The sequence below is a fragment of the Halichoerus grypus genome, chromosome 1, assembly GCF_964656455.1.
Source record: "Halichoerus grypus chromosome 1, mHalGry1.hap1.1, whole genome shotgun sequence".
Lineage (NCBI taxonomy): Eukaryota > Metazoa > Chordata > Mammalia > Carnivora > Phocidae > Halichoerus > Halichoerus grypus.
The window spans coordinates 213641162-213655807 of record NC_135712.1 but is presented as its reverse complement, the minus strand read 5'-3'; the positions used below and the strand labels follow the sequence as shown (position 1 = coordinate 213655807).

Here is a 14646-nt window from a genome sequence, read left to right as displayed (position 1 = left end):
ATCTGACGAAAGACCCCAAGTCTTGACTTTCGCCGCCTACCCTGCCCTCATGCCATTCTCTCCTCGCTCACTCCACTCCAAGCTCATCTGCCTTCCTTCTGACTTCAAACATTGCACTCCCACCCACGGATTTGCACAAGCTGTCCCATCAGCCTGGATTCTTGCTTCAAGCACCTTCTCCCGGACCCGTTGCATCAGTAATTAACTATATCTTACATTAGATGCAATCATTACATCTTACGTTAGTATGGCACACTTGTCAGAACTAACGAACCAACAGTAATACATTCTCATAACCAAGTCCATACTTCATTCAGATTTGTTTTCCCCAACGTCCTTTCCCTGTCTCAACAATCCCATCCAGAATCCCAGATATTTAGCCCTTAGGGTCCTCTTGGTTGTTTCTCAGACTTTCCTTTTTCACTATTTTGATGACTTTGACAGTTCCGAGGAGGACTGGTCAGGTATTTTGTAGAATGTCCCTCAATTGGATGTCTTTTTTTCTTTTTTCCATAGACTGGGGTGATGGGTTTTAGGGAGGAAGACCAAATGCCCTTCTCAGGACACCGTATCACAGGTCCAGACTATCGACATGACATTGCTGTTCACATTGGCCTTGGTCACCTGGTTCCATGTCTGCCAGGTTTCTCCAGAATACTTTTTTCTCCTCCCCTTTCCATACTGCATTTTTTGGAAGAAAGTCGCTTGTGCGTAGCCCACACTTAATGAGTTGGAACATCATTTTCCTTGAAAAAACAAAACAAAAACAAACCTGACAAACTATAGTAGATTAGACTTGGGTATATGGCATTTTCTCAAAAACGAACAAATCAAATCTGTCACTTCAAGGGAAACAATTGACAGGATTTGTTGCCAATGGTACATTTAAGCTTTTATTTTTTTTATAAAGATTTTTTTATTTTTTTTTAAAGATTTTATTTATTTATCAGAGAGAGACACAGTGGGAGAGGGAGAAGCAGGCTTCCCGCTGAGCAGGAGCCCGACGTGGGGCTCGATCCCAGGACCCTGGGACCATGACCTGAGCCGAAGGCAGAGGCTTAACGACTGAGCCATCCAGGCGCCCCAAATTTTAGCTTTTAAGCAAAAAAAAAAAATTTCAAAACTTGCTTGAGTTTCCAACACTTCCCTGATGAAACTGTTAACAAATGGGACTTTTCAATATTTATTTAATGAGATGTGTCAACAATCTGAAAGAGCAGCAAACTTTAGGTATACCGGTATTTCCAAGGGACCAATGCATGTTACAAAAGCATGCACGGGAAAAGGACGCCTTCAAAGTGCAAAAGGGGCCGATGGAGTTTAACAGTAATGAAAAGCTCGTTAATATGGTCTCAAATACCACACTGTAATTATTCTTTAAGAAATTCCCACTTGTGTTGGGGTGCCTGGGTGGCTCAGCCTGTTAAGTGTCTGCCTTTGGCTCAGGTCACGATCCCAGGGTCCTGGGATCAAGCCCGTTGGGCTCCTGACTCCGCAGAGAGCCTGCATCTCCCTCTTTCTCTGCCTGCCACTCTGCCTATCTATACTGTCTCTGTCAAATATCTTAAAAAAAAAAATTACCACTTGAGTTTTACAGCCACAATTCCGAGAACAGTTCTTAAAGGGCTTCTCTTTTTCATGCACAGGAATGAAGCTGGATTCTCTCCATAGAATCCAACCAAAACCACGTTATCACCGTACATTTAACACAGCAGGTATGAGAATCCGGCTGTCCCCGAATAAGCCAGAGATTTCGGGGATTTGAAAAAAGGTAGCCTACTACTCTTCCGATTTTTGTTCTGGAAGGTTCTTTTCTTCATAAAGATGTTAACACATAATGGGTTTGTTATATTTAAATAAAATTATATTTATATCTCTCAATTTTAATTTCTAAATATGGTAAATATCAGTAGATAAAACCCATTTAAACAAAAAGGGTCTTTGGGGTCCTTGATAATGATTAGAATGTAGAGGTGTCCTGAGACTAAAAAGGTTGTGAACGACTGGCCTAGAAAGACAAGGGTAACACAAAAAAATCAGTAAAAGGAAACACGCATAAGGAGCAACATACATAGGCACATACTTGTAACATATCGATGCTTGGGATAAGCACACCAAGACGTAATGAAGTCGTCAGGACAGCCCCTACCAAAGGAATCCTTTTGAATTTTACAACTGAAAATGCACACGGACATAGAGGTGCTGTGTTTGCAAGCCAAATACCCGAAGTGACAAGAATTTAGAATTGAAAACTTAAAGCACAGTTCCATCTTATCAATTTACAGTCCCTATCTTTTGACAAAATTACTGGATATTAAAAATGCACAACTATGGGGCACCTTGGTGGCTCAGTCGTTAAGTGTCTGCCTTTGGCTCAGGTCATGATCCCAGGTCCTGGGATCGAGCCCCCGCATCGGGCTCCCTGCTCCGCGGGAAGCCTGCTTCTCCCTCTCCCACTCCCCCTGCTTGTGTTCCCTCTCTCGCTGTGTTCTCTGTCAAATAAAATCTTTTAAAAAAAAATAAAAAATAAAAAAATAAAAATGCACAACTAAATGCAATGTGGTATCCTGGATTGGATCCTGAAACCGAGACAACCAAGTAAACGGTCACTTAGCATAATTTTGTAACACCTTTGCAACTTGTCTGTAAATGTATTCAAAAATTTATAAAAAGCGCAAAAAGTACTTGAGTGTGGGGACGCCTGGGTGGCTCAGTCGTTAAGCGTCTGCCTTCGGCTCAGGTCATGATCCCAGGGTCCTGGGATTGAGTCCCACATCGGGCTCCCTGCTCAGCGGGAAGTCTGCTACTCCCTCTCCCTCTGCTGCTCCCCCTGCTTGTGCCTGCTCTCTGACAAATAAAAATCTTAAAAAAAAAAAAAATAGTAGTACTTGAGTGTGGGTGTCAATGGTGGTGCTGTGTCTGATGGTGCTGGGGCTGCATGTTGACGGTAGCTGGTTTGGACAACTCTGAGTGACTTCACTGTCAGTGAGGGAAAACCACAAAAGCAAGCCACCTTCCAGGCAAATTGTCTTAGCCCACCAGATTGGTTTTTCAGAAAAGTTAAAGCTGGGAGTTAAAAGTGACACACATACCTAATAGATGTTTTTTAAGATTTTAACACCATCAAATGTTCCGAAAGAACATTTTCCAACACGAATGACCCTTTGTTGGAAGATGCTGGAGGTCGGAGACTGCACGGGACAACTCTTAAATGGGTGGAGCTGTCCAGGGCTTTCATGACATCCATCATCCCTGCCTGGCTTCTGCCTTCTAAATGGTAATGGGGCTCCCTAAGCCGGTGAACAACCCAAGTCCCCCCACAAATTTCCAAAACGGCGCCCACCACAGTGCAGCACCACTGTTGAAGCAATGCATTCTGGTGGTTGTTTATCCAAAGAAGATGAAGAGTGACGAAGGAGAAAGACAAGGTCTAGGATTAAATGTTTACGGTTAAAATAAAAATCTTGTCATGCCTGGGTGGCTCAGTCGGTTAAGCGTCTGCATTCTGCTCAGGTCATGAACCCCCTGCCTGTGCTCTGGCAAAATCTTAAAAAACATCTATTAGGTATGTGTGTCACTTTTAACTCCCAGCTTTAACTTTTCTGAACAACCAATCTGGTGGGCTAAGACAATTTGCCTGGCAGGTGGCTTGCTTTTGTGGTTTTCCCTGACGGTGAAGTCACTCAGAGTTGTCCAAACCAGCTACCGTCAACATGCAGCCCCAGCACCATCAGACTCCAGAAGTGTAGTGAAATGCAAGGTTACAGACTAAACCCCTTGCTTGCACAGGACCCACCTCGAGCACTCAGCAGCCCCACGGGCCAGTGCGGCCACCTCTGCACAGTGCAGGTGCAGGAGGCACCGTCACGCGGATGAGCCCTGTGTGCCAGAGGCCTCCGTACCTGGGCCCGACATCCGAAGATACTTCACGGCCAAGTCGAACCTTCTGCACAGCTATCACCAGCGGTGGAGATACCGGCACGGGGGAGGCCCGCTGCAGCCTGACGGGACCAAGGAAGTCACATGGACACATACGGTCACCACCATAACAAATTTATTATTCCAATGGCACTAATACAGCTGGAGGTGCTCACGGTGACACCGCACAAAGTTTCCTGCCTTCTAGCTTCTGTCCAAAGAGAAAGGTCTACCCGCTCGTTCCTTCCCCCTCGGGGGAAAATCCACTACGGGCCATTTACCCAAATAAACCTCTTAATGCGTTATGTTCTTTTTTGGACATCTGAGTTTCTGAAATGGAAAGAAGTGTTGAGTGTCCCATCCCGCCTCCCCCACCCCCACCGGCCAAATAAGTCCCTGCTACCAGGGCATTTCTGTTGCCTCTGAAATCTTGAAATAAATATCGAAAGAAACGGCATCAAGTGTTCACGTTGAGTGATGGCACTGAGTGGGCCCCAGAACCTGTCAGGTGGAGCGTCCCCGTGGACAGTCTCGAGGTGTTATGGAGAATGCGAGGGCTTGTTGCTGTGGTTGATCGTCAGCCGGGGACAGGGGCTGTGCTGAGTCCCACCAGGGTGGTGGGCTGCAGGGGAGGGCTGCCTACAATTTGTCCAGGAAGTTGTCCAGGGCCGGGATGCCTTCCTTCAGGCCTTTGCGCTTGCGTGTTTCGGCCACCACCTGGCTGGGGCGGCTGGTGTTGTCAAAGGGATCCCCGGGCAGGATCTGCCAGTGGTCAAAAACGCACTGGGGGAAGGCCTGGCCACCAGTGTTGGACCTCAGGTCAGCGGTGAAGCCTGTGGAGAGGGACAGGGCTCACTAGCAGGCTCAGGAGACTTGGCTCCCACTACCTCCATGGCCGAGCCTCGGAGGAGGTAGGGACAACGTGGGCACACACGTCACAGAACCCGGGTCAACTCAGATCAGGTCACATATTAAACCTAACCCCGTATCTCACCCAAGCCTTGCTCAAAACCCACTAATCTGTAAGGGAGCCCGTGCTGCCCATTCCAGGGCCGCCCTCTGCTCACCCCCAGCATGAACCTGAGCTCCAGGCCAACTGCTCTGCTGGCCTTGCCCATAACATTTCACCAAGTTACACATCCAAGGGTTTTCTCCCCTGCAAATCCACCATTTCAGGGATCTGCGTATCGAGCAGACCAACTCGTCCCCCACAGCCCTGCTGCTCCCGCCGTCCAAATGGGGGGGCCCAGGCCAGCACTTTGCAGATTCCATCCACGGCTCTCATCGGCCTTGCTAGAGGCAAACCCGGATGTATCCTGGACCAGGTCTGCCTGTCAGACTACTGGCTCTGCCCTGGAACCAACCGGCCACAGATACTGGGTGTCTGAGGGATGCACCGAGCTGGCACTTACCAAAGGACTCATTCACAGGCAGATAGGCCTTCACGACGAACATGGGGGTGCCGGCCACCTGCGACTCCTCAAACACATGACCCCGCTTCCTGTTCAGGACACCGTAGATGCCACCAACCACTTGTTCCGGACACTGTCAGGCAAGAATGGCTATTATAAGCAACTGTTGGGCAAAAGAGCACCAGTAAGAAAGAACAGGACCGGCCCGCCCTACCTGAATCTCCACAAGGTAGATGGGCTCCATAAGCCGGGGCTGGGCGGTCAGCACACTAGCGTAGAGGCAGCGCCGGGCAGTGGGGATGATCTGGCCCCCGCCGCGGTGGATGGCGTCTGCGTGCAGGGTCACGTCGTGGACATCGAAGCGCACACCACGCATATTCTCTTCGCACAGAGCCCCCTGCAGGAGCCAGAGACCACCATCAATGTCCTGCGACTACTGCAGCCCCTCCTTCCAGGACAAATCACATAGCTCTACACCAACACCTCCTGGTCTCCACCTAGACTGACCTGCTGCGTCCTGCTCAGCTCAACCTCCCTAGGACTCCCTTCCCAGAGGGCAAGACCACAGCCCCACTGCGCCCACAGGGAACCAAGTACAAGTGACCCCACGATCCCCCAATAGGTTGTGAGCCTCCCTGGCCTGTTTGAGAACCAACAGCTAGCTGATCCATCATCAGCTGGACACCAAGCGGTCCCCTCACCTCTTTGGTGGCCCACTGGAAGCCAGCTACCACGCTATCCTTGATCTCGTTGAGGTACTGCACACCCTTGGTGATGTCAGTGAGGACGTTGGGGCCAGTGCCGTCGGGCCCGAAGCACCAGATCTTGCGGGCCTCAGCCACATCCCACTCATACTTCTCGGCCAGATAGCGGGCCCGCTGCTTGAGCTCCTGGCGGGCGGACACCTCACCCTTGTCAATGTCCTCAGCCAGGCCGTCAGGGAAGGGCCGAGCCTTCATGTACAGCCGGTTGTGCTTGTTGGGGGACTTGGACAGGCAGAGCACATTCGACTCCTCACTGACAGTCTCACGATAGGAGACTACGGGATCAGATTTCTGCAAAGGAAGCGTGAAGGTCAGGCCAGGCAGTGACCTCCCAAGAAAACATTTACAGGATCTTCCTGATCAGACTCATGGGCATACCATCATACACAGATGCAAACCCAGCTCCTTGCAAAACCAGATGAAAACTAGGGCACCCAACAGCCAGACCTGAGGCCGGCTACAGAAACCTAAGTGATCTGCAATCTTCAGAAACTTCTGTTAACATTTCTTAGCATCTGGAAAGCAGCAGACCCTTCACACTGCAACCTCAAAAATTTTAAACATGTATGTAAACTGTTTCCTGAGAGCACATTTTATCCGTTTCCTAATAACAGACTTTATATGACAAACACATAAAAAAAACCCAAAAAACCCTTGGACTATGCAGTCTCTACTCAGGCCTCCACCATCTGAGCCTGGAGCAGGCCTCACCTTGATGGGAATGCAGGCATGGTCCTCCTCCAGGTCCTTCAGACAGATCTCCAGGTGCAGCTCCCCAGCCCCTGCGATGATGTGCTCCCCGGACTCCTCAATGATGCACTGCAAGGGGCCAAGACTTAGCCCCTGGGCACTGAGCCCAGGACATTCAGGGATCCCCAGAAATTCTAGGGAATGGGTGGAAAGCAGGCTCCCTCCAGGCTTCCCTACAGTTGGAAAAGGTAGACTCCACAAAAATGGGGATTTGGGGTAACTCAGGGCTCACAGAACATTAAGAGCTCTCACTTGTTTTTCTTTTTTTGCTGGTTCTCAGCATTACCTCCCAAAACAATCTACACTACAGACAACCCATAAAAATCTAACATATGAAAAAGAACTGAATGATTTCTGGGCAAGAACTACCCCCTTGTGGGACGCCTGGGTGGCTCAGTCTGTTAAGCATCTACCTTCGACTCAGGTCATGATACCAGGGTCCTGGGATCGAGTCCCACATCAGGCTCCTTGCTCTGAGGAGCCTGCTTCTCCCTCTCCCTCTGCTGCTCCCCCTGCTTGTGCTCTGACGAATAAAACAAAAAACAAAAAAAACCTACCCCCTTGCTGCACAGCCGCTCTGCCAGGAGAAGTGTGTGCTCAGCACACACCTGACTTTCCAGTATCTGAATATCCCTAACTCTGAGAAGCCCCCCGTAGACCACAAACTAACCACTCCTGCAGGGAGTGTTCCCTCCTGTCAGGGCACCACCCACCTGCACCATAGGGTCCGACTTGGCCAGCCGTTTCAGACCCTCCACTAGCTTGGGAAGGTCAGCCGGATTCTTGGCCTCCACAGCCACCCGGACAACAGGGCTCACGCTGAACTTCATCACCCGCATGTTGTGGGCATGCTCAAAGGTAGTGATGGTGCCCGTCTTCACCAAGAACTGGTCCACACCCACCAGACCCACAATGTTCCCACAAGGCACATCTTCAATGGGCTCCACATAACGGCCCATCATCAGGATTGTCCTGGGGGAGACAGAACAAGCATTAATACACCAAATCCCCAAATGGCCGAAAAAGGACTCCTTCCTTCTGGAGCCTGGGGCTGTCCTGCCTGCCTGAAATGGTGGTGTGAACCCACCCCTAGAGCTTCAGGCCCTGACTTCACCTTGCAACCCAGGTTCCTGTGACAAGGAGTCCCAGCTCTTGCACACTGAAGCTGAAATCTACCTGCTCATTCCCACCTCCCCTATGGGGCTCCACACCCCACTCAGGGCTTATTGGAGTGTCACAGGAACCTGAGGGCCCCAAGGAGCCGGGCTGTGTGTGTGTAGGGTCAGTCTTTCCCCCACCCAGAGACTACCACTACCACATGCCCTCTGGAGTCTACGCTGGCTCTCTGGGGACCTGACAGAACTACCGCTGCCAGCACCTCGAGCTTAGGGACGTGTGTGTCCAAGTCCAAACCAGGGCTCGGACCACTGCTTTCGGGCATGCCTCATCCAGACAAGTCCCTCCTTCACCTTAACAGTTCCTTCACCCTCTCTGGGCCACACTATATCCTGCCACCGTCACTGTGGGGGAGAAGTGGGGAGTGGGGTGGAATACAGACCAGCCCAGCACATACCCAGGAACTGCTGAACACCTTACCTCTGGATGGGTTTCAGGTACAGGTCCTCCTTCTTCCCAGGGGTGTAGTTGGGCCCCATGATCCTGACCTTCAAGCCAGTGGACACCAGCCCAGAGAACACACGACCGAAGGCGTAGAACCGACCTTTGTCGGAGGTTGGCACCATTTTGGAAATGTACATCATGAGGGGACCTTTGGGATCACAGCTTTTAATGCCTGAAAAAAGAAAAATCCCCAAAGGGGAACATGTGATTCCCTCGCAGCTCACCCTTACAGAACCGTGACCCAGGACTTAGCAATAAGCAGCGCCTTCCAACCACTGCCAGACCGCTCTTGAGGCAGAGCCCAGCACTCTAGAGCCGGAGCATAGATGAACCTCACGTACCCATCGCTGCCTCGTCGTCCGGGGGCCCCTCATACAAGAGCTCACAGCGGTATTTCTGGGCCGTCACGGGAGAAGGCAGATGGATGGTGATCATCTGTAGCAAAGCGTCCCCGGCTGGTAGCCAGCGGCGCATCACAGCCTACGGAAGGAAACGGAAAGCTCAGGCAAGACCCACGGCCCTCAGAATCCCCTGCTCAAAGTGATAGTAAGATGCACTTAGATTCTGAGCTGCTCCCCCCAGAGAGGCCAACACCGCAGGTCTTCTGAACGCCCACTGGTGGATGGGGCTGTGACTGGTAAAGCTTCCGACTGAGAGCCACTGTCACACGAGGGCAGGGCCAGCAGTACCCCCAACGGGGCCCATCCACACTCACCTTTAGAAGTGGTTTGCCTTCTTTGTCTTTGTCTTCGCTGTCCAGCTTGATATCCAGCTTTTCAATCAGCTTTGCCGTCTCCTCTTTCTTGAAATTCATGATAGCATCAAACACCTAACAAGTTACAGAAATAGCACAGTGAGTTTGGGAAGGTAATGGGAAGCCTACGACTGCTTCCTCCCCAACAATCCTAAGCCACGGGCAAAGCAAGGAGAGTGCTACAAAATTCCCTTAACAGCAGGGCACTAAGGGCCTCGTCAGACTAAGTCTTGGAAAAATAGAATAAGTTGTTACAAGACACAGGTCTGTTCTGACACCTAGACCACAAACAGGTTCTAATTCACAAACACTTAAAACTTGTTAGCAAAACCCCCATCTTTAGTCTCCTCTCCCCACCACCAAACCCCCAGCCAGGGAGGCACACTCCCCTCCACCCAGGAATCTCAGCGGCTAGCTTGTCAGAGTGGAGCCCTGGGGGCTGAACCTCCACCACTCTCACCTCCCCCTCCCCCAGCACCTACCTTTCAACCCAGCTCTGCCCAACCACAGGAGATCGGGTAACAGGTCCTCCGGGAGCCACCAGGCCCAAGGACAGACAGCCCAGGGGATGCACATCCACGATGCACTCATCAGCTCACCTTGAAAATAGGGTCCAAGATGAGCTGGCAGAACGTCCGTGGTAGCTTCTTCCCATCAGGGCTGGTGGCTGACTTGCTGAATTTGCCGTTGGCTGGATCAAAGTACCTGGCAGAGAGGTATTCACCAACTCAACTATGGTAAGAAGATCAGGGGAGACCCAGATGGGCCAAGGAAACCATGCTGGGCAGAAGGAGCCTACAGACGTTTGGTGGTCCCCAGCCCCGTCCCCACCACTGCCAGTGGATCCCCGTCCAGGCGCAGTAGTGCAGAGAGTGCCTGCTCCTCCCCTATGGTGCTCACCGGTCACCCCACAGCTTCTTCATCATGTCCTCCACTTTCTTGGCCCGCTCAGCAGGCCCCAGCTGGCCCTCGCCCTTGGCAGCAAATTTGGCCACATACATCTCTGCAAACTGCTTCAAGGTAAAGGCCCAACCGTGGAGTCCAGACCCAAAGCCGACAGTCCCAAGTACAGGGTCGATCTGCAAGAGCAAGAAAATGCTATGAGCGGAAACAGTTGCATAGAAAGCACTCAGTCCCTGGGTACTGTGGGCCTCAGACGTCAGATTTCTTCAGTAGCCATCAGGTCAAAGTGAAGAAATTTCAGTCATCATTTTTAAGGCCCAACTCTTCTCCATTCCCTCTGGCAGCAGGGTACACACACGCTAACCCTTAGAGCACTGGCAGTAGGCAGAACCACCCACTAGCCCCCAGCTCCCCCAAAAGTGCTAAGTGAAACCAGCTTTAAAAATAGCCCAGCTCGGGGCACCTGGGTGGCTCAGATGATTAAGCGTCTGCCTTCGGCTCATGTAATGATCCCAGGGTCCTGGGATTGAGCCCCACATCTGGCTCCCTGCTCCTCGGGAAGCCTGCTTCTCCCTCTCCCACGCCCCCTGCTTGTGTTCCCTCTCTCGCCATGTATCTGTCAAGTAAAATCTTTAATAAGTAAACATTCCTGGTAAATCCACTTTCAGGACTACCAAGAGTCTCCAAGAGACCCTAGACTCACAATAGTCTCCAGGGCCAGCACCCTAACACCAAGAAAGGTCACAGCCCTTCCAGTATGAGCAAGAATTGAGTCTCCCCATAGGGAGACATGGAACAAACTACTGGGAACACAGGGGCAGATAGCAAGCTGGCCAAGACCCTCAACTTCAGCAGGCAAATGACCTACCATGATGTTGCCCATGGGTCCACTCTCGCCCTCCCCGTAAGTGGAGATGATGACGTTGACATTCTCCACGATGCGCTGGAAGGTCTGGTAGAGCTCCTCAGGCTCGAGCTGCAGCTCCAGCAGAGCCCGGTCCATCTTGTTCATCATCAGCACAGGCTTGATCCGCTCAGCAATGGCCTGCCGCAGCACCGTCTCTGTCTGCACACACACACCTGGGGACGGGCGTCTCCATCAGTGGGAGGGGGCGGGGGGGAGACAGCCCCAGGATCCTAACTACACGCGCGGGTACCTACTGCTTACCAGACACACAGTCCACCACCACCAAGGCACCGTCGGTGACACGGAGGGCGGCAGTCACCTCCGAGGAGAAGTCCACGTGCCCGGGGGAATCAATGAGGTTGATTAGAAAGCCAGAGCCATCCTTGCTCTGCTTGATAAAGTTCAAGTCGTTCTCCGAGAGTTCGTAGAAGAGGGAGATGGCCCTGAGGAGATTGGAGCAAGTTGGGTGGATGGAAGCCACATCTCCACTGCCTTACCCGTCACCCCTGGAATAAACCTAGGTTCCTGCCTTTTAAACCCTCTCAGCGAGGTAGTATTTCCTTTCCTCGCTAATTACTACCCCCTACAGACAGAATTCAGACTTCCCACACAAAAGCCATCCCACCCAAGAAGCTTTGCCCTCACCCAGGGAGGCCCACCTCCCTAGTAGTACCAGCTGCAAAAAGCAGCTCCTCATGGGGCGCCTGGGTGGCTCAGTCGTTAAGCGTCTGCCTTCGGCTCAGATCGTGATCCCATGAGCCCTCCAACGGGCTCCCTGCTCAGCGGGAAGCCTGCTTCTCCCTCTCCCACTCCCCCTGCTTGTGTTCCCTCTCTCGCTGTGTCTCTGTCAAACAAATAAACATCCTAAAAAGAAAAACTCCTCGGAGACCATCTGCCCAGCCCCTTCATTCTGGTTACTCCCAAGCTCAACACACCTGATTCCAGATATTGACCAGGTGACAAAATAAAACCTAAAAACCTCAGACTACCCCCAACTGAAACCTCAAAACAAACGACCCAGAAGAACCTCACAAACTACCAACTAAACATAAGTGGCAGCTACAGTCACTGCTTCAGGTGCTCACTGTCGACACAGCCAAGAACACTGTCACTGGGTGGGCCACATACGGGTCACGGTATTTGGCAGCATCCTGATGCCAGTGGCACTACCCCCAGACTTCTCCGAAGTCCCAAGAACACTGTGGCCCCGAAACGGGGAGGCCGCTGGGTTAACCCCCTTCCTCTCCAAGGCGCCCCAGGTCCCAACACCAAGCATCACTGTGCCCCACCGGCTGGCTGCACCTTCCCCTCGTGAGACTGAACCTCATTCTTCCTCCCAGTCCAAAACCCCAGCCCCCAGGTGCTCCAACCACCTCCCCAGCAGCCCCGGGAACGTGGAGCTGCCTGCGGTCCGGCTTCCCCACGCATCCCAGACCTGGGTGAACACCTCCCCTCCGGCTCTCCCCAGGACACCAGCGCTTGCTCACGTTGACTTGATGGTGATGCAGCGCTCCTGCTCGTCCTTCCGGGTGTCGGTGAAGCGGGTCTCCCCAGCGCGGGCGGAGGCGATGATGCCGGCCTTGCACACCAGCGAGTCCGTCAGCGTGGACTTGCCGTGGTCCACGTGGGCGATGACGGACATGTTCCGGATGTTGGCCTTCTTGTCCATGATGGCCCGGATCTGGTCTACCGTGAAGTTCACCTGGACGGCGGGAGGCGGCGGCTCAGGGCAGCCCGGACGGCCTTGGGACTTCGATCAAGACTGCGAAGGCCCCAGCCAGGAGCGGGCCGGCGCGGTGACAGCCCCAACCACCGTCTGAACTCCACCTGGTGGCTGACACCCCCTTAGAAACGCCACTTGCCCCCCCTCCGGGAAGCCCGCTTCTACTTGTCGCCGAGACGCAGCGACCCAGGCGGGGGCTGGGGACCGAGTGTCAGGAGTGACACCAGATTTCCGACGGGATACGCGCATCGGAGGCCTTGGCAGCCCAGTTAGGACTGCGGGAGGGAGGCGGCTCCCCCCAAAAAACCCATCCCCGCCGCTGGATTCTCCCGGCTTCCCGCAAGCGAGGGCCGTCTGTGCGATCCAAGGTCACCCCTCCACCTGGGGGTCACACGGGGCCACCGGCGGGGGCGGGGAGCTCGCGCGGCCCCCAGGACGCCAGCCTCCATTTGCTGGCTCCGCCGTCAGCTGTTCGCAGTCGAGACGCGCGGGGACGGCAGCCGGCGGGGGGCGCGGAAGCCTTTCCCCGGCGAGCCCACCCCCGTCCTCCCACCCGCTGCCACCCACCGCAGCCGACAGAAAACCAAGCCCAGCTCGCGACCCGCGCGTTACATAAGGCGGCTCGGCTCGCCCCGCTCCCCACACGGCGCCCGCCATTACAGCGTCTGCCACATCATCATAACCCCCCCCGCCCCGCCTCTGCCCCAGCTCCGGCCCGGGGTCCCGCGAGGCGCCGGCGTCCCCGGAAGCGGGGCAGAAGCTCGGCGGACGGCGCGACGCGCAGACATGGCGGCGGCCGCTTCTCACCCCCGGGCCGCCGGTGCCGCCACGTCTCCTCCAGGTCCGGGCGGCCCCAGCGCTCCAGACCCGGGAGCGCCGGTCCGGCGGGGTTCCCGCCGCCCACCCAGGCCACCAGCCGGTCGGCGCGGCTCACCATGGTGGCGGATGGCGGTGGATTCTCCCAGACAGATCCGAGCGAGGCGAGTCGCGCCAAGGATGGCGGCGACGACGGCGGAAGAGAACGTTGACGTCAACACCCGACCTTTTATAGGCAGAAGCCGGTTGGGCGGGTCATCTGACCGCGCTGCGGGGGCGGGGCGAGAAGCAACGCCCCGCGCAGGCGCAAGGAAGGGATCCTCCGGTTAACCCTTCAGGCGATGGTGGGACTGCGGGATTTCTCGGGGGCGGTGGTCGACCCAGAGCTGGGTGCAAGCTTCCGGAATGCAATGCTCAGGTGCCTTGGGCGAGAAGCGCCGTTTTAGCCGAGAATATTAATCGTGGCCGCTATATCCGCTTGCACAATGCCAAACACTTCTGTGAAAAGTACTTTACAATGGGAAAAGGGTCTGTGGATTGTACCACAGCCAATTTTCTGGTTTTGCTATTATGTAAGATGAAACCACTGGGGGAAGGTGGAGCGAGGATCCTCGAGACCTCTCTGTACTATTTTTGCAACTATCTGCCTTATAATTATTTCAAGATAAAAACCTTTTTTGAAAGCAGGTATTAATCACTCATTTATCCCAGAAGGATAGACTGGTCATCTACTGTACCAGGAATTGTTTGCTATAGGTGTAGTTGCTATAACGATAAACAAAACACCTTACTATCTCCCCCACTCTACCTGTTCTTACACTAGGTACTTGGATTTGTCTGTGCATCAGTTTCTTCACCTGTAAAATGGGGTAATCAGTACTGCCTCACTGAGGGAGAGTAAGATTAACTAAATACATCCAAAGGAAAAAAAAATACATCCAAAGAGATTAGCTCTGCGCCTGACACAGCACTCAATACATGTCAGCTGTTTTAATTAGCTGTCACTGCTATTAATACAACATTTATTTAAGGGACATGGTTTGCCCTGTCTCAGGCATGGGGCTCAGCACTTTCCAGGT

The 14646-nt window shown here is 53.2% G+C and overlaps 1 protein-coding gene and 1 non-coding gene across 2 annotated transcripts; both read right to left on the bottom strand.

Moving 5' to 3' along the window:
* Positions 1-4037: 4037 nt before the first annotated feature.
* Positions 4038-13827, bottom strand: EEF2 (eukaryotic translation elongation factor 2). Its single transcript, XM_036116047.2, has 15 exons — positions 13686-13827; positions 12516-12730; positions 11290-11471; positions 10990-11201; positions 10119-10297; positions 9818-9923; positions 9180-9293; positions 8806-8944; positions 8441-8636; positions 7558-7816; positions 6806-6913; positions 6032-6385; positions 5545-5727; positions 5331-5463; positions 4038-4751 (listed from the first exon to the last, which is right to left on the bottom strand). The coding sequence occupies exons 1-15, from the start codon at positions 13686-13688 to the stop codon at positions 4558-4560; spliced, it is 2577 nt and encodes an 858-aa protein (XP_035971940.1). The 5' UTR covers positions 13689-13827; the 3' UTR covers positions 4038-4557.
* LOC118550800 (small nucleolar RNA SNORD37) lies at positions 10369-10433 on the bottom strand. The gene has a single exon (XR_004924750.1). It is a non-coding gene; the product is annotated as a small nucleolar RNA SNORD37 (small nucleolar RNA).
* Positions 13828-14646: the final 819 nt, after the last annotated feature.